Raw genomic sequence first — 19,525 nt, 5'->3', positions numbered from 1 at the left:
CCAGGATGCCTGAGCCACATCAGTTCTGCAGTTATGTTGAGTATTGTGCTGAGACAGCCATACCCCAAGAAAAGGGAAGTCTTTAGAAGGCTTGCTGAGCAGGGTTGTAGTTGAAGGTTGATGGCAGATGAGGCCTTTCTTCTAGTTTGTCATATTCCAGATGGAACTCCTACAGTTAAAAAAAAAAAAAGACAAAACCAAATATCATATACCTGTTGAGACCTGGTCTTTCTACCGGCCATACTTGAAAAGCACAAATACAGAGAAGATCAAGTACTAACTTATCCTAAGGTAGAAACACATGATTTTGCTATCTTAGATTCCACATTTTAAGTAGAAAAAAGCAGTCAATTTTAACTATCCTAAGCCATTATACCTGCAACATGTAGGCCCTCCTATTCTTTTTAATGCTGCATGACCCTCAAAACCTTACGATCTCAAACAATTTTATGTATGCACAGACACAAAACACAAATACACAACCACAGCATGAGCTGAATTATGAACAACAGCTTCTGTCTTTCAACATGTCAGGCGTACAGAGGCTTAGTTTGGATGAACTGAAGTTTAGGACTAGTTTGTGTCATACTACCAGACCAAATGGCCTCAAGCTGTGCCAGGGATGGTTCAGGTTGGATATTCAGAAAGGGATGTTAAGCACTGGAACAGACTGCCCATGGAGGTGGTGGAGTCACCACCCCTAAAGGTGCTCAAGAAACAACTGGACATGCCATGGTCTAGCTGACATGGTGGTGATCAGTCAAAGGCTGGATTTGATCCTAAGAGGTCTTTTCCAACCTAAATGGTTCTGTGATTCTGTGAAATCATACGTTAAACTAGCTAAGTTTCTCCTTTAGTAACACTATCTAAAATGCTAGAGACAAAGTACTGAGACCTACTTAAGCCAGAATTTATCAAAATATTTCACCATGTTTCATACTCGTATCTATGCCCCAGACTCAGTAAACCTGAAATCTTGTATTTTTCAGATACTTTCAGCAGCATAACTATGTCTCATCCCTATTTCATTTTCATTCAAATTATTTTAGAACACTCTCCGAAGTGATTAAATAGTATAATATTCCAGTACCGGCAGGCAAATTAAATTAAGGACCAAGTCAATTCACAACAGCAATAAAATCTAGAAATTCCAACTCGCAGACCTCTCTTCTTTCAAGGCAAACCAAGGTCCACTTAGCATAGAAAGAACATTCAGCATGGTAGAAAAACAAAGTAGAGGTAAATGTGAAGCATTCTGTATTCCCTTGAGAATACTGTCCCTAAAACTGGAAAACTGTAGCAATACCTATGTGAGGTTACAACCACCTGCACTGAAATGTTGGTTCCCTGCTCTCTACTCCAAACAAGTTTTTAGGGGTTTTTTGTTAGGTTGGGTTTGTTTTGTTTTGTTTGTTTTTTTGAGTTATTTATTTATTTATCTATTTGGTGATGGGTTTGGGTTTTTTGACTTTTTTGGTAACATACATAGAAATGAATTGCTTTTGGCACTCCTAATTAAAACTGCATGCCAGATGGTGTGTGTTCTCTTTCAGTGCAGATACACACACGTGCTGAGACTGAAGAGATACCTGCTCCCTCCTTGGGTCAGAAGCAAGATGAAGGTGTACAAATCTGTGTATTTAGCATCAAAGGCTAGATTAGGTTGTGTGGATCTTATGGGGCCTACAGGAAGGCTGGAGAGAGACTTTTTGCATGGGCATGTAGTGATAGGAGAAGGGGGAATGGCTTTATGATGAAGAAGGATAAGATTTAGATTAGGTATTAGGAATAAATTCTTTACTGTGAAGGTGGTGAGGCACAGGAACAGGCTGTCCAGACAAGTTGCAGATGCCCTATCCCTGGAAGTGTTCAAGGCTGGGGTTGGATGTGGGAAGGTGCCCTGCCCACAGCAGAGGGGTTGGAACTAGATGGTCTTTAAGGTCCCTTCCAATCCAAACTATTCTATGATTCTATGATCTTCAGTAATTCCACAGTCATTTCATAACAGAAAAGATACTACTCAAGCTTTCTCTCCCATTCATGGCCGTCAAAGTTTCTATCTTGCACATAATCACAGAAGGGCCTGCAGAATCCTATCAATATATGGTCAGCTTCAGTCATGTAACTGAACCTCCACAAGCTCCATCTGAAATGCCTTCAAAATTACCCCTGGAAAATTGCTAATGAGACTAGTAAGATATAGTAAGTATCAGAAACCAGTAAGCATCAGTATGCTAAAAATAGGTTTTCCAAACCCAAAGCTGTTGCGACCCTCTATTGGCAGTGGTAGCTGCAAGCAAGGTGTGTCTGGAAAAAATGCTCAGTAGCTTGAGCAATCCTTTGTGTCCCACAAATTGTTGTCCCTCATTTAGAAGGAAGAGTATGATTCCCTACCAAATTTTCTTTGTAAGCATGTGAGTTCACACTTCAAACTGTCATCCATTGCTAAAATAAAGAGGCTTAAAACAGCCTTTTTGATTTGCACCACAGTATCAGCAATGCTCAAACTCAACATTCAGTAGTGTACAAGAACATCTGAAGTTTTATTTGACAAAACAAAAAAAAGAACTCATTGACCAAGTATTTTTGAAAACTAAAAGGCAATTATTTATTACATATAGGAAAATACTTGTATTACAGGTATACTTTATGGTTTTGTTTTTGCCACTGTGGTTTAGGATGTCAACAGCAGATACTTTTTAATATAAAGAGATACAAATAAAATGTAAAAAAATACCATTTATCTATTGATAAATGTGTTAAATTGTTTTATTTTCCACATGGAGGTAATTATTAAATCTTAGATACAGTTCATTAACCAAGAATAATAAATACTAAATGTGTGTGAAAACTTATAGCACATGTGTGACACTAAGTAAATTGTTCTATGCAAAGAAAATAACCTCTTCTCACATTATCCTGGAAACTTGCTTTGATGGTAAAGTTACATCAGCCCGCACATGAACAAACAGGATACTTAAGACAGAAGAGGATTGCTTAGAATGATCTTAAGCATTAATAAAGTACAACAAAACAAAAGTTAGCAGAATAGGTAGTGTCCTGAGGACAAAATATTCTGGACTGTGTAAATCCATCAGAGTAGAGGGTAGAAGTCCCACAGCTAGCTCAAGAATTCCAAATGGAACTTAAAAGTAGCATTAATACTGACTTGAAGATGGATGCAAAGACCCTAATTTAAATTAGGGACTAACCTGAAATGCTATGGTACATCTCTATTAGAATAACAAATTAATTTTCTAGCAATTATGAAACTACTTCAATTAATATTGATCTTAAGAGGATAGGGAGTAATTTAACATAGACAGCAACCCTGACAAACAAATAAACACTTGGAAATCTAACTTTCTGTCCCATAAAGATTCCATGTTCAATAACTACAAAATCAAAGTAAAAAGGTTTTATAATTTTGTTCTTTAAACAGATTAATTCTCCTTACTGAAAAGTAAGAAAGAGAGACTCTAGACAGCTTACTTCAGACAACTTAAATCAGGATTTCACTAAATGTGCAATTGTAGAAAGTAATTCTGGTGTCATTCTACTTCCCTTCCTCTCTCATGTCTCCTCAACAGCAGCAAACTATAGACAAAACCTAAGTGAAAAAAAATCAGTGTCCTTAACCTCAGTGTATTTTCCATGTGCCCTAGGATGAGAGACCATATATGGACATACTTATAATCAGATTCTCCTGCATTTTAGTTTGCATTTAAGGTAAATTTGAAGTTTATTGTAATTTATTTTCCCTTCACTATTTAATACTGTGTGTCAAAACAGAATTGATTTGATTTTATTTCCTAACAGTTTAGGAATTCTCATTACTCAGCTATTTTATTGCATTTCCTTCTTCAGTTTATTATAGATTAGCAATATAAAAATAGAGCCTACAGTTTAATAAAAAAGATAAATATATTATTTGATGTTTTCTTGAAAGAAGTCATTCATCCTTCTTTACTTTTGTTAAAACCAATCTAGGACAATGTAAAAAACCCTAGTAAATCATGACTAGTTTATGTTTTTACAAACTTAGTCCTAAGATCTGGTCACGTTACCTAAATGGCTGTATTTCATTGTATCTATCATACTGCACTGTAATCCAAAACAGGGACAATAAATACATAAGTTAATAATGCACATCTGCAAATGTCTGCAAGCAACGTCTGCCAAGTACAATACATCAGAATATGTGCTGCCTTATATTTAAGCATATACACTGGAACAACAGACAAATTTATAAAGCACCTTGAAAAACAATTGAATATGCACACAAAAGAGACAGTAATTTACCAGAAATTATTCCTGTCTGCTTCAAAGAAGAACTAATGAAACTCTTAAGCAGTAAGTTCTATTGTGGACTTCTAAGGAACCCACATTCCCAGCATTCACTACTAAAGTCGCAGTTACAGTAAGAGACTGTAATTTATCATAATTCTTTTTATTTTTTAATAGAATCAGCCAGGTTGGAAAGGACCTCTGAGATCATGAAGCCCAACCCTTGATCCACTACCACTGCAGTTACTAGACCATGGCACTAAGTGCCACATCTAGTGCCTCTTCTTAAAAACCTCCAGGGATGGGAGAATCTACCACTTCCCTGGGCAGCCCATTCCAATGCCTGATTACCCTCTCTGTAAAGACTAATATCCAACCTAAACCTCCCCTGGCAGAGCTTAAGACCGTGCCCTCTTGTCCTACTGCTGATTGCCTGGGAGAAGAGACCAACACCCACCTGGCTACAACCTCCTCTCAGGTAGTTGTAGAGAGTGATGAGGTCTCCCCTGAGCCTCTTCCAGGCTAAACAACCCCAGCTCCCTCAGCCTCTCCTCATAGGACTTGTGCTCGAGTCCCTTCACCAGCCTGGTTGCTCTTCTCTGGACCTGCTCCAGTGCCTCAATATCCTTCCTGAACTGAGGGGCCCAGAACTGAACACAGCACTCCAGGTGTGGCCTCAACAGCACTGAGTACAGGGGAAGGATCACTGCCCTGCTCCTGCTGGCCACACTGTTCTTCTCCAGTTCCTTATAGGTTTAACTTCCTGAAACATTTACTAATTACTTCTGTGTTTGTGGTCTACAATATAGAAAACAAGCATCATGAAAATATGCCTCCTTCTTAAAAGAAGTTCTTTATTTCAAAGAACTCCGATGTTAGACAATAGAGCATGGACATCCTCAAGTATGGTCAAGGAGAGACGGTACCCAAAAACCAAAAAAGCATTCCCCACACTCATTCCACATCCATTATTAATTCCAAAGTAAGGTGTGGTAGCATCCTATTTAATTTTCTGAAGCAAAGTAATAAAATGTTCATAAGCACAATTTTTAAAATGCCAAATAATGTTTTCCATTCTATAACTGTGTACGTGCAAAGAGCTTTCAACTGTAACAAAAGCCTCATAAACAGAAGTTCTGTGTTCTTCTGCATCCCAAAGAAAACTGGAAATAAGAGAGATGGCTTCTTATTTTGCACAAGCAAGCCACTGTTTTAGGCAATCTTTATTCCCTCATACATCAGAAATTAAGATCATGAACAAAAGGAGGCTAAAAAGTTCGAGATTTTTGTGGAGAAGGTTATGTTTTCATTTTGTCTTTCTAAAAATACATGGTTGACAGACTTAAAACATCTGCACAAGGGAAAAGAGATACCTTAGCTACTTTCCTCCAGTTAAGACAGTCAAAGAAGTAATATGTTCCCCTCTCGTACGTATTGGTTTTCATTGTTGGCTCCATGCCAGGTGCCCTGGTGATCCATACTCGTTCTTCTTTGTGGTATCTCCAATCCCGGTTGAATCTTTCATTTTTAATAGGAAGGAAAAATAATTTTTAATGTTAGTTATCTGAAATTGACAAAATAAACTAATTTTAAAGGTTTCAATCAAAATTGTACATTGTGTTCAAATCCAATACAAAATTTCTATGACATTGTTATACCTGTGATTTCATACCTCTTCCATAAAATTATTACACCTCAAACTAAACACATATGAAACTTAAAAAAGTCTGATAGTTTCAAACAACAAACTTTTCAGGAGTATTTACTGGTTTCTGTTTTGTTGAAGATAGGTAAGTTACACATTTAATAATGACTGGCACCTGTCATTTTCTCACAGTGTTTCACAATGCAAAATACATGAGACAGGCTTTTGATTTCCACTATATGAATGAAAAAAACCCATACAAAATGAAAATAAGGTTGGAGGAGGTATTTTAAAAAAGGTTTCCAGTTCAAGATTGACTAAGCTTCTTTCTTTCAATGCCTAATTTGTTGGGGTGTGATTTTTCTTTTTTTTTTTTTTTTAATATCTACTACTTCATTACTGCAATAGATAAAATCATATAAGACTGACAAAATAGTTTGAACGTACAGCTCTACTGCTGCTAATAGCTGTAATACATCTCCTCCATTCATGTAATAGAGATAAAACAGGAGATCTTCTCCATATCGGCCAAGTTTTATTGCAGCCAGCTGCAAAAGATTGAAGAAAATGAGGATGAAAAATCACAATAGATAAATGTTTTAAAACATACTATCCCACTTAAATAACACAAGGATACATCCAAAATGTGCTTCCATCCTAAGTGTGTTGAAAATGATACTCTAATACAACAAGAGTAATAATTACTAAAACAATCAATTTTTCTTCAGTTTAAGTTAACCTTTCCAACTAAAAGGATACAATAGAAAAATAAACAGATGTAACAATCAGCAAGACAGAATTTTCTCCCTGTATCTGTGTGTATCCTCATCTACTTATTTTATTTGAAAAAACTCAACAGAACAACTTCTGCATGTATTTGCTCACTTCACACTCTATTAAGTAATATTACTAAATTTCTTGCACTATTTTTCAACGATCCCTCTTAGAGAACTACAACAGTTGAAAGAAAATACATCTCAAAAAATCCCTATTCGTGTAGATACGGAATGAACAGATAAATGTGAGAACCACAATTCTGAACTCATCCCAAGAAGAAATACCTCCATTTAATCTGGCATTTGAATAATGCCGTAAGAATCCTAATCTTCACAAGAAGGACAAACTCCTGAAAACATACTGTGCTCTTTTGCTATTCTTTTGCATGTCCATTCTCTTTTTGTAAGGTATAATGGCTGCTTGATGTGCTCAATCAGCCTGTAAACACACCACTGCTCCTAGAAAGACTGAGGACATCCATAAAATGCACTGATTTCAAACATTACATATCTGAAAGAAAATTTAGAAAATTTCTGGTAATAAAGTAACAAAAAATGCACACATGCACACATACGCACACGTACTCACCTTATCCCTAATGTGAATGTTAGTTAAGTATTCAGATGGAACATGGAAGTCTAAAAAAGAATCGGAATTGATGCAACTATTAAGACATGTAAATGAATGTAATTTGCAAATATTAATATTGAATTAAATAGTTATTTCTCTCTTACCTATGTCTTGAGGTCGACAAGGCGATGATGCCCAGGGGGACGCAAATTTGGGATAAAGATTTCTGAAGAAAAGGAAAAGTATAAATTTATAACTTAAAAAACTTAAAAAAAAAAAAAGGTTCCATAAACAACCTTGAAAAAAACCCCAACCTACTAAAAACTATCACACAACCAAATCACTAGCTGGGGTGAGAAAAAAAGGAGGAAAGTTTCCTAAAACAGTTATATTTATTAATTTTCTTTTTAATATTCAGAGTAAGGTTGCATTTAAACTCCCATGGGAAACTACAGGGTCAGCATTTCCTTTATAATCTATCTTTCCTTCTTAGAAAACTTAAGTGTCAGAGATCCCTTTTTCCAGTATCCAATGTTACACAGGGTTTCACTTTGACTAGGAGCAGCTCTCACAAGCCTGGTGGGTTCTGATTTATTAGCCTATGATTTAAAAGCTCATGCTGGCACATTGTTTTTTTAAAACTAACCAGTAAAGATTTTACTCTTCTTCTAAATAGGAGTTAGGATAGTTAATTTAAACCACTAGACATACATACAGAATTCTTAAATTTTGTTTCCAAAAGCGCACTTATCGTGCTATGCTTCCAAGTCAGGCACGCATTTTTAACCATCAGAAGTACCTCATAGGGCAGAAGAATGTGTCTTTTCATATGTGAACTGTTTTTGGTTTTTCAAACAACAATTCATAGAGCAAAGAATGTTTAACATAAGGCAAGATGGCAGGCCAGACATGGAGGACTGCATGGGCTGTTTGTAAAACTTTTCTGTAGCATGACGTAAAACCAACTTTATAATACAGAACTGTCTGAATTAAACAGTAACACTGTCCTCTCCATCCAAGAACATAAATATGCTATACAGTAATTAAATACTAAGAATGTTAAAAATCCAGCTATTTACAGCTGCTAAAATATAAGGAACCATTTCTCCTATGCTTGATATCCACATCCATCACGTTTCCATGATTATATGCAGCTCTATATAAATTTGTGAAAGATGGAAATGGTACGTGTATGCCGTTTGGTCTTTGGTTTTTTAATACAGTAAGTGCAAACTTTAAAATACATATATTACTTTGTCTTTAAGGCTAACACTATGTAAATCTCTGCTGGAACAAAATAGTGTGAGACTGTCAGCTGAAAGTCAGAGCACCAAAAATTAAATTTCTCTCACAATTACAGTCACCTAGAAGACACCAGTTTTGTCCAAACTGAACTAAGTTCCTTCTTCAACTAGTGGAGAAAAAGAGGCACCCTGGGTTGGTTGGTTATTCATCTCACCTGTCTTAAGCACTTCTCTTACCATTAGTGCTGTCACAAACTGCTTTTCTCCCCACTGCCTCTACAGCAAACCTAGATGACTAAACTAGTTCACTTAGGTGAACTGACTGACTAGAAGTTGACTATAAAACCACATTTTCATTAACATTTGTCTTCTGTGCAGTGTAACACTGCAGGTGCTCTGTTCATTATTACACTAAACTGAATTTATCCCCCAGATTGCTGAGAATTAAGTCTAGATATCCACAAGATATAATATTACTTGAAAAGTAATGTATACATGACATTTATAAACAATATGCTGTCAATTCTTTGAAGAAATTCCTAAAGAAGTCAGGAGAATAAGCATAGCCACTAGGTTTATTGAAAGCTTGCATCACGATTTCAGTATGCCTCGAAGCACAATTCTCCTCTTTATGAAAATTTTATTTTACCATCATTACATTTTCAAATTTTATTTGGCAAAATACCTTGTAGGTGTGATAGTCAAGTGAGTTAAGTGAATGTAATACGAATGACAGCATAACAAAACCAAAACTGAAGACAGTATTAAAAACCAGAAACTTACTCAGGAGAGTTGAGATTGAGACCTAGTGTTGTTAAATCACTTCCTAATGCAAGATGTACCATTCCTGGATCTGTCTCTGCTGCCCTGATGAATGTTAACAAGCCAATCATTCCAAACTGGTCCGTCACCATCCCTTGAGGAATGTTGGTAACCCGACCTGGGCAAGAAGAACAAATTAATTTTCTCCTTTTAAGAAGGAGAAATCGGCAAGGCGATCTAAAAGACTGTCAAAACTTTAAAGCAGAAAAAGAGGAATGACACGTACCATCAGGTAACACCTGGATCCCTTTTTTCTGCTGGTTGTTGTTTTGCGTAGTTGAACTTTTATCTCCAGGAAACTTGGGCCCATCTGTGCTGGATGATGTTTTGCCTGATGTACTCAAATTCTATTAAAAATAATTCGCGGAGTTGGTATGATGAAAACAAACCAAAATGCAAAAAACTCACAGATCATATCTTTCAGTCAAGCACTCTAAGCCAGTACATCAAGTCACTCTACTAAATCGCTCCAAGCTGAAGTTCTTGAGTTCTGCTGACAAACCTTATGTAGTATTTACCACTTCCTAAAGCATACCCACCATACAGTAAGTGCTATTAACAGGCTAACAGTTTGCAGTCTAAAAGGATAAAGTATTTTACACCTGATTTGGACATCCCAAGTGCCTGTGACTAGAGTTTCTTTCGGACTCACCATGTCGTGTACTTTTCCCCTCCTAGTCTTGTTCCTTTATAACACTCTATGACATAGCAACAGATAATGAGCCAATTTCAGGTGCCAGCAACATACAGTAAGCGAATTTGCAACTATCAGGAAAGACATGTAAACATTATGTCTGGCAAGAAAACTGACTGTGCTCTAGGAACCAAAATACTGAAAAAATACTGATCTGCCATATCCATTATTTCTTACTCTTTATTAATCTACAGTAACACAATTGCATTTACTCCCACTCTCCTTACTGTAATCAGTGCTAACTGCATCAGAACATTTTCCTCACAACAGAATTGGCCACAACATTTGGGGGCCAGGATTCCTACTGTCCCTTTTTTTTAAACAATTGCATTTTTTAGTTTTCACATGGGTTTTCAGTCACACCTACTACTTATTTGTCAGTATTTATGCCACCCTCATTAACATATTTTTTGCAATTAGAATAAAACAATCAGAAACTAGAACATTTTGTCAAACAATATAAAAAACTGTCCTCTGCCATCCACATTTTATTCACCTTTCATCTGCAATAAAATAGCAGTTTTTATTACAAATTTTTCAAACAACAAAGAAAAACCCATAATTTTATGATCTAAGCTATATACCTATCTCATTATAATTTATCATTAGTCTACAATATAGCCATGATCTCTATTAAAAGAGCTTGTTCCCTCTGATTTTAGATCTCCATTATGAATTTTACCTTGAATTGATATTGTATCACTTAACTTTCAAAAGATTTGACAACTCTGAAGAAAGAAGTTATAATGTGTAAATTACTACTATCGATGAGAGGCATCAACAGCAAAAAATGAGCTGCAACTGACAGAAAAAAAAAACATGAATTGCAAACTTGAAAAATATACACCACTTCTCAAAAATAAATTTTGAGGTGTCAAAGTGTCACAGTGGACAAAAAAACTTCTTGAGAAATTCCATGCTGCTTATGCTCAATCTCTCACTAATTCAGAGGGGCAAATTTGAAAATCTTGTACTAGAAATATAGTCACTGCCCATTTTAAAATATAATCATCAAAAAAAGTACGAACACTAAAACTAAGAGAAAATTTAGGGTTTACTTACAGATTTATTGTCATCATTACTTGATGTTGGGTCTTTGTAGCTGGAGCCTGGTAATGCTGGAAAATCTTCATTGTGTATTGAAAAGTCCTGGGACTGCTCACTTGCTGGTTTTGTTACCATTCCAACTATCATCAAAATGCAAGCAGGAATAACATTAAACAACTGCTATGTAGAGAATTTTTCTGCTGTTGATCTTCCTCACTGTCCATTTTTACTATGCTCAAACTGTACAGTGATGATTTTTAAAAAACCAGGTAAAGCAAAACAAAGCATATTCATTCAAAACACCCCCACACAGACTAAAGCCTTTTATTCAAGTGTGAGCTGAGAAACACTGTATGGGTTAAATTCAGACACATCCACTGCACCTTGTTTTGCACATCTAAATAATAAAATAATCTTTATAAGCATTATTAAAGCTGTATTCAGGTTAATCCACTGATGAGGAATGTACTGCTTTTAAGAATATAATACATTTTTCCTCCATCCCCTAATTGCATAAAGAATTTTGTAGCACCATCTCTTCAAAAGCATGTATTCTCAAAGGACACCCAGCTTGCAACAGAACATGTCAGGAATGAAATACTTGCCTGTGACATAAGAACAACTCCTACTTTCAGTATAAAAACTGAGAGCATTTAGCCTGCAACTCTCAGTGCTCTTCCCCTAATTTCAAAAGAGCAGGCCAGTCACATTGGAATTTGGATTCTGACTACTGAAAAGCAAAAAGGCAATGTGGTTTGTTTTTGTTTTTTTTTTCCTTTATGCCAGTTAAAACAAAAACAAACCAAAAAGTCCCCACACAATGCACCCAAGAGCAAACAGACTTTGCTAGACACGGAGAAGTAATATAGTGATTTGGTTGCAAAGAACACTGCAACAGAGGAACAGAAGACAAAAGAAAGTCTAGGGCCTATTTTTCAAAGATTCTTAGTAGATGTGTAGGATCCTAAAATGGTTCATTAGATGACTGTATATGACTCTCTTTAGTATTCTGAAGTTAGAGGTCAAAGTTCCTTTATTTAAAAAAAGAACAACACTGAGTTAATCTTGTTTCTGCTGTTCAGCCTTTTCATCCAGAGTTATTACAATTTCTTCTACTGGATAAATAAAACTGATAATTAATTAACTTTAATGATTATTCTTATTTTACCTAAAAGTTATTTGAAGTATAATTTTCCTGAATAACCAAGAATAAAGAAAGTATGTCTCTGCTCCGTTTCAAACTTTCTCTTCTTGTCCACGACCAAAACTGCTCTCCACTTTTTGTGTTGGAAGACAGTATCCAGTACATCTCACATCTCCATTTCTGGATTGTTTCTACCTCCATATGCAACCTCTGCATTAAGCAGATGCTCAAGATAGCTCTTCAAACAGAGAACTTTTTTTCACGGTTCACCATACAATTGTGCAAACAGCTATGCTAGCACCAAAATGGGGAAATGGTGTAAGCATGAGATCAATTACAGGGGGTTTTTTATGCTGCAGTGCTGTTGAGCACTGAACTCCAGATCCATGCTGTAAGTACATCTGGAAGTGGATCTCCTACCTTCCATCATTTTTTTCACATAACGTCTTTTCTTTCAGAGTTGGAACTTTAGTCCCTTCCAAATCAAGCCATTTTATGATTCTATGATGGACGGAATCTCATGCAAGCCACAAGCTGTATTAGGTCTCCACTCTTGGTCTGAGTTTTGGGAGTCTCTGTTTCGGGAAGTGACTTTTCCCTGTGTTTCGCAAAGGCAAGTTTAACTTATTTGGTCCTTTCTCACAGCTATCTTACACAGAGGGCCTGGTTATGCCAAATCCATGAGGCCACTTTCTCTTGATAACGCGGTATATATTATCTCCAACCACAGTTCGAGCTATCTCTCAAAAACACCAGCTTTTATAGTTAGAAAACACTAGGTTATTTTTAGTTAGAAATTTGACAAGTACCACAAAAATAGGTTATAAAAGCAACATTTTAGAGTAGCTGATGCAACATGCATCTACTAAATCCACTAAAGTAGTAACAAAAAGAAAGTTTTGTGCCTCACACTAAGTTCACCTGAATTTTTTTAAGACCCAATTAATAAGATTTGTATTCAGTAAAAGTTATTTCCTTTTATTATTTTTAAGTTGTTCAGCAAGAATTATATAAGATACATACTTGGAATCTGACTGATAATAGTTGATGTTTAAGGTTATTTTTTGAAATCTGATGTTTGTCTTAAGAGTAATGCTGAACAGCACTACAGCAAATACTATTGACAGCAAAAATATACAGTATGTTTACAACTGTTGACTTTTTACGCAGAACACCTCTACTATTCAAATACTATTCCTGTAATTTATTAGTCAGACATCAACAGCTCTTGTATACGTGAATAAAACCTATTACCTAAGAAGTACCTCGAGTGAGCAGCCTCACAGTAATCATACTAGACAGACCAAAAACTCCAACAATCTCTACTGACAGTAAAACTAGAGCATATTAATTCTGATACTTACAATGGGGAGTCTCCAATCACTGTAATATTATTTCTTATTTTAAATGAGTCTTAGGAGCTCAAACATCTGGCATTTTTGAAAAGACTACCTACTGTCTTATGAACAGCAAAAGCTGAATCAAGCAAATACCTATTTCATTCAAAGAGCTTTCAGAAGTCTTACCATAGGGTGCCCTTCCAGCTAAAGGGTTTATTAATGGAGTTGGATTGCCACTTCCTTCCCTTCTGTTTCTGTCTGCTAGTGCTGGAAAATCTGAGAGGTCCAGTCCTGTCACATTTTCACTTCCATCTACAATAAAAACAGATATTTTTTATTCCCTTACATACTTTGCTCAAAGACTTATTACGTGCAAGGTAAATGCAGGACATATCTTCTTTCTTCAAGTTGATCTTTTTTATGATTACAAATAACTACAGCCTTTGTGTTACAAGATTTGCCTAAAGAGCACCAAGATGTTTGAGGTTTGCTTAAACAATAGCTAGCCAGCAGCATTTAGTAACAAGGTCTACTCTTTTTGAATTAAAGACTGCACACGTAAAATACAGGCAGACGATCAAAATTACAGTACTAGGATAGGTGGCCTGTTTTAAATTTGAAGAGCTATCAAGAAGAAATTTGAGAGAATAACCCATATTAGCAGCAGCATCAAAGAGCTCTATTGTCCTTAGACAAGGTAAGACAAAGCTGAAGCAGCTGAAGAGCCAATGCAATGCAAGTTACATGGGAACATTTTTCATTTGCAGCAGAAAATACTACATGGGTAAGGCCAGAGCTGCAGCTCTACAAATGTCACACTGTCCTAGGGAATGCCCAAATCCTTCTACTCTTGTGATGTCATCAGCACCTCAAGTTGCTTCATATATGCAGCCACCTACAGAAACATCAGCACACATGAACCTACGGCATTTCTGCACAAGGATATTTTCCACTCTCTAGCTCACTAAATTCAGGTGAAGAAATAATTCCCAGAGAAAAATCACAAATGAAACAAGTGTTGAAAGAAATACATGACAAGCCAGCTGTTCAAAAGGAGTTTGAGATTTCAAAAAAAAATGCTTTCCCACTGGTTTTATGTATCTAATGTTTTCACAGAAAATGGATAAATCTTTTCTTCTCTGATCTCATCAATTCCATGAGCTATTTTGCATTTCTAACCAACCTGACATAATCTATTACCGCGTGATATAGAGCGAGTATACTACAGAGTACTTTGTCTTCAAAAGTTTTAAAATCCACTGCTATGAAGTAGTAACAGTTTGATAGCACTGCTCTTGGAGCAGCGTTTCTATGAAACAATTGAAAATTATAAGAAAACTGCACTCCAACAGAACAAAGTTTTTTCAGTTAGACTTATTTAGTCGGAAAAAATCTCTCTACTGTAGTTTAAGATCAACATTAAACAGAGTAAACTCACCCGTTCCATTAAAAATGTTACTTGATAAGGAGTTATTCATTCCAAATGCCTGATTTCTGTTCATCCCAAATCCAGACATACTGTGAAAAAAACCCACGAAGTCAGACAAAAGGGTATACGTACTTTGTAATTTCCAGTGGAAGGTATTATGGGGGGGGGAAAAACCCTATGACATTTAAATTATTTCAAGCTCAAGCAACCCCTATTAGCCTAAACTCATGTTTTAATTATTTTCCTTTATACTTCTGAAAACTGAGCAGCAGCAACAGGCACCGCTCAATCAAGTCAACTAGAATGACTTCAAAATAGCTTATTTTTTTAATAGCCACCGTCTCTGAAGACATCTGTCAACCAACAGGTTATGACAAACACAATAGTTACTCAGTAATTTCATACAGAAAAATGAGGCAGCAATAAATGCAGTAGTTGAAAGTCAGACTGTAATCCATTCGTTTGCAGGTGGGAAGTTGGATCATGAAGGTGATCAAGTTTGTCATGACTCATTCATAACCTGAACGGTTACAGTGTGTAATCACCACCAGGTACACATGGTACTACTATAAGCATAGGGATGGTCTCTGTCATACAAGGACACAGGCTTAAGTTTCATACAGTCAGGCAAAAATATCTAAAAACATCTAAATATCATAAAGGTCTAGCGTGGTTGGAAAGACACCCCCACATATAATCTGCCTCCTTCCACAAGAGCTGGAGATGTTGAGAAGCTCAAAGGTAGGCCCCCAGCTGAGTAAAATTCTGAGTGTCTGCCCTGTGGGAAATCAAGACATTCGCTTTTCCCCTGTAACAGGATGGAAGTTGCTATTTTAGAAGTTTCCATTAAAAAAAAAAGAAATGCTTTCCCAGTGGAAATCACACAAACTTTTTTCACAGTTACAAATCTGAAGCATTTCACTCTAATTTGAAATATCCTGAATTGCTTCATGTTCAAAAACCTAGCCTAAAAATAATCAATGCTCCAACTAAGCGACTATTCAGAAAATACTTCTTGAAAGTCACATAATTCATGCACCTGACAAACACACACCATAATTTTTCTCCCAATAATGATTTCAAAATATTGCTAAATGTATCTATTAGCAATTGGAGATTGTACTACTACTATATACTACATACTTCTGTAGCCTAATAAACTGTAGAATAAGAACCCGTCATTGTTAAAGAGATACCTCCTTCTCAACTTGTAAAAACTGTAGCTTCTTGAAAGTTAAATTTACAATGAAACAGTGAAATATTAGGATTTTAATTCAAATGCTCCTACAGAGAGGGATTTCATTATTTTCCCTGCATTTGAATGAAATTAAATACATAATTTCTATACATGTATCAATATCCAATATCATTGTCCTCTGCATGCAGAGTTTTTAAGTATGTTACTATTTCAACCTTCTGTGACCTCAAATGTCAAAACCACTTTAAAATATAACATTATCTTTTAAAATTATCCTCTCCTCCACTTGATGCTATATAGGACAGAAAAGGCAAATTCTATGTAATCAGAGGTAAGACACAAAGTCTTCTCACACTCCAAGAACATGAACTGCTACCACCTAATTGCTATTGCTGTGATCATTGAGAAAAGCATCTGTATGCCTGTATCAGTGTGCAACTACAAAACTAAGTAGCCTGATAAGGATTCAGGTAACTGTGACATTAGTTTTCACCTTCCTTTATCTATTTTGTAAAATATTGTGTAAGAGATGGCACCTGACTGCATTAGCAAGTTTGTGCTCCTCTAAGAGCCACTCCCCAAAGGAAGGGCCTGAAGGGAGAAAAAGGACAAAACTGGGAGCACAGCGATCATGAGGTCATGGAACAAAGCAGTCGGCCATGCAAAGCTGTGACTACACACATTAAATAATTAGAACTAAGACAGTACTTACTACAAGTTTATCAGTATGAAGGAAGCATAAACATAGCACCAAAACAAGCTGAAGCCTAATGAACACACGAAGCAGTTTTTGAGATTTATTCTAATGGATAAAAATTACACTTCCTCAGTAGAATGTACATGTCTGTACAGGGATGGTCCAACTAAAGAGCCTTACCTGTTCACAGTAAAAGGTTGTCGAGAGGGTTGCTGCTTTGGCATACATATTATGCTTGGAGAGCTTCTGTTGGGGCTGCCTAACCCTGAACTGCTCATGCTGTTTGTCCTGCTGGGAATTCCAATGCCCTGACCAACCTGGGAGTGGTTCATCATATTCCTAGGATTCATAGGCAATATCCCCCTGAAAGAGAAAAACCATCCACAGAGATGAATCTGCACAACAGTATTTGGTTACTCATTTACATTACTAATGCAGGATAGACTCTGAGCTGTTGCAATTTAATTCGCATTTAAGTGACCAAACAGTATGTTTAGATCACTCTCTATAATTATTGCAGTTCTGGATTTCTTCAGAAACACCAGATGACCCATTACATACTAATCAAGTCCTTGGTCTGGTTTACATAAATACTAAATATTCTAAATATGAAGAGGTGTTACAACTCCTTTTTTAATGAGAGCTGCCGACCTACTAACTTAATATTCTTACATAGTGTATGACATCATAAAAATTTTAATTGTACATTTACCTGAACAATCAAATAACAACCTCTTACATTCCGAAGCAGAATTTGCCAGCAATTTGTCCTTTATATATAAAAGTCAAATAATGTCTTACAGTAAACCCTTACTATTTTACTGTATTATTTCCCTAACAAAGGCAGTGGTCCATAAGAAACTATTTTTCTTCTTTTTTGATTTATCAGACTGTAAAATAACTGAGGCAAAATACGCAGACCATTTAATAAGAGCTCTGCAAAAAGACACAATTGCAGAAATACTGGCTATCAATAAATACCTGCTCGGAGATGGAGGCGTGTGAAGTGACATTGTTGGTACCCCTGTCGTTGGCGTTACGTGGCTCGGTAACTGAGTGCCTTGTGATAAGCTGCGATTTAACTGAGGGGTATTGTTGCTCATTCCCCTCATTGGAAGGCCTAGTGCACCTATTGAAAAAAAATTCAGAGGGGTGGAGATACAGAGCAATCAGGAACAAAGTTTTCTCCATCAGGTGTAGATGGAAACAATTTATGCTGACAACGTACCAAAACGTGTAAAAACTGAAGGAAAGTGCAGTGTAGAAACTAAGTCCTTGTTTGCATAGTAGAATCCCAATTATCAAATTCAGCCCCATTTCTGTTTAACTTTAGATAGGTTCTTTGAGAAATTTCTGTATTCAAAGTCACTAACAAAATTTTGTTTCCTTTGAGATGTAAAACTGTAGATAAAGGGTTGAGTTTTGAGTTTTTTGATGATACATGAAAATCTACAAATTATCTCAAAAAAAGGGTAGCATTTTGGGAAAATTAGCGACTGCACTCAAGAAATATGCTAATTGGTATATATATTTGGGCAGTATTTAGAACGTTGATTTGTCTTGCTAAAAATTAAGCAAATCTTTAATTAAAAAAAAAAGTGATGGCTATTTATTGAACAGTAACATTGTTTTCAGGACAACAAAAGCAACATTTTAGGCCAATTCCCTCTTTACAGGTTAAGTTGTTTCTTTATGACAACAGTGCTTCAGTGTTTATGATCAAGTCAAGTTTGACCTTTTGAGAAAAGAAAGCAAGCAGAATTTTAAATGCCCTCTAATTTGCATTTAAAAACATACAGAAGAGTTTTAACACTGTGATAAAAAGTATTTTCTATGCAAACAATTGTGTGACAGAATAAGGCAAGCTTTCTTTCCCCACACTTTTTTCAGTGAGATAAAAAAATAAATTACTTCAATCCAGAACAGCAGAAAATAACCAGTTACTGCCCTGTCTCAAAATGTCCAAGAGGTTTATGAAGTTTCTCATCATTCTCGCATTGCTTTTCTGTGTTTATTAAGTTTCAGAATTATGCTCAAAGACAAGAAAAAGTCATTTAGTGCAACACAGCAATAGGAACAAACTTAGATATAAAATGCGATAACTGTGACAGTTCCTACTGCTTTGCCATAAGGCTGCTGAGGTAGACTCACAGAACTCAAAATCTTATCCTGCAGACCAAACAAAAGAAAATTATGATGTATCAGCCCCCTCTCATGGTGGATCGCCCCTGCAGAAGAGCTGAATATGCCATTGTATAATGTGATTAAATACTAAGAATGCAAAGAACAGACATAGCATATGCTCAAATTACTGTCAAGACAAGGTCTGAAGAAACCTCCCAGTCATTGAGCTCTCACGCTTTAAGAACTGGTGTCTGTGTCCTATCCTACAATTTGCAACCCAAAAAGTTTGCAACAAAATTCAAAGTATTTATAACACTCAAATCTATCTCAATGCATTCAGATTAAGAGCTAGTGTATCTTGCTATAACAAGCATCCTAACACTTCATTAAAAGATGATTATATCAAGGTGTTCACTGTAAATATTTTGGCAATTTGCTGCATCAGAATAATTTCAATGAGCATAAATATACATTATAAATAATATTTCATGCTGATTAACAATTACA

At 36.0% G+C, this 19,525-nt stretch overlaps 1 protein-coding gene and 1 long non-coding RNA gene across 10 annotated transcripts in view; one reads left to right on the top strand and one right to left on the bottom strand.

Moving 5' to 3' along the window:
- Positions 1-19,525, bottom strand: part of CNOT2 (CCR4-NOT transcription complex subunit 2) — an 85,885-nt gene that overhangs the window by 1,975 nt on the left and 64,385 nt on the right. For 8 of the 9 annotated variants that reach the window (XM_027893248.1, XM_027893250.1, XM_027893243.1 and 5 more), the window contains 12 exons: positions 17,876-18,023; positions 17,075-17,257; positions 15,009-15,088; positions 13,757-13,882; positions 11,102-11,226; positions 9,572-9,692; positions 9,307-9,463; positions 7,444-7,505; positions 7,298-7,347; positions 6,380-6,480; positions 5,661-5,805; positions 10-169 (listed from right to left, as the gene is read on the bottom strand). In XM_027893248.1, the coding sequence (XP_027749049.1) occupies positions 83-169; positions 5,661-5,805; positions 6,380-6,480; positions 7,298-7,347; positions 7,444-7,505; positions 9,307-9,463; positions 9,572-9,692; positions 11,102-11,226; positions 13,757-13,882; positions 15,009-15,088; positions 17,075-17,257; positions 17,876-18,023 (1,385 nt within the window). In that variant the 3' untranslated portion in view covers positions 10-82. The remainder of the gene's footprint in view (positions 1-9; positions 170-5,660; positions 5,806-6,379; positions 6,481-7,297; positions 7,348-7,443; positions 7,506-9,306; positions 9,464-9,571; positions 9,693-11,101; positions 11,227-13,756; positions 13,883-15,008; positions 15,089-17,074; positions 17,258-17,875; positions 18,024-19,525) is intronic. The other variant, XM_027893251.1, reaches the window with a different exon arrangement.
- On the top strand, positions 14,451-18,639 carry LOC114062140. Its single transcript, XR_003572312.1, has 3 exons — positions 14,451-14,544; positions 15,468-15,550; positions 18,530-18,639. It is a non-coding gene; the product is annotated as an uncharacterized LOC114062140 (long non-coding RNA).

The sequence above is a fragment of the Empidonax traillii genome, unplaced genomic scaffold, assembly GCF_003031625.1.
Source record: "Empidonax traillii isolate 1590-97213 ecotype Southwest subspecies unplaced genomic scaffold, ASM303162v1 scaffold385:size1130455, whole genome shotgun sequence".
NCBI classification, from domain to species: Eukaryota; Metazoa; Chordata; class Aves; order Passeriformes; family Tyrannidae; genus Empidonax; species Empidonax traillii.
Note: the sequence above shows the minus strand (reverse complement) of the source record. Positions and strands in the feature narration are given on the sequence as shown.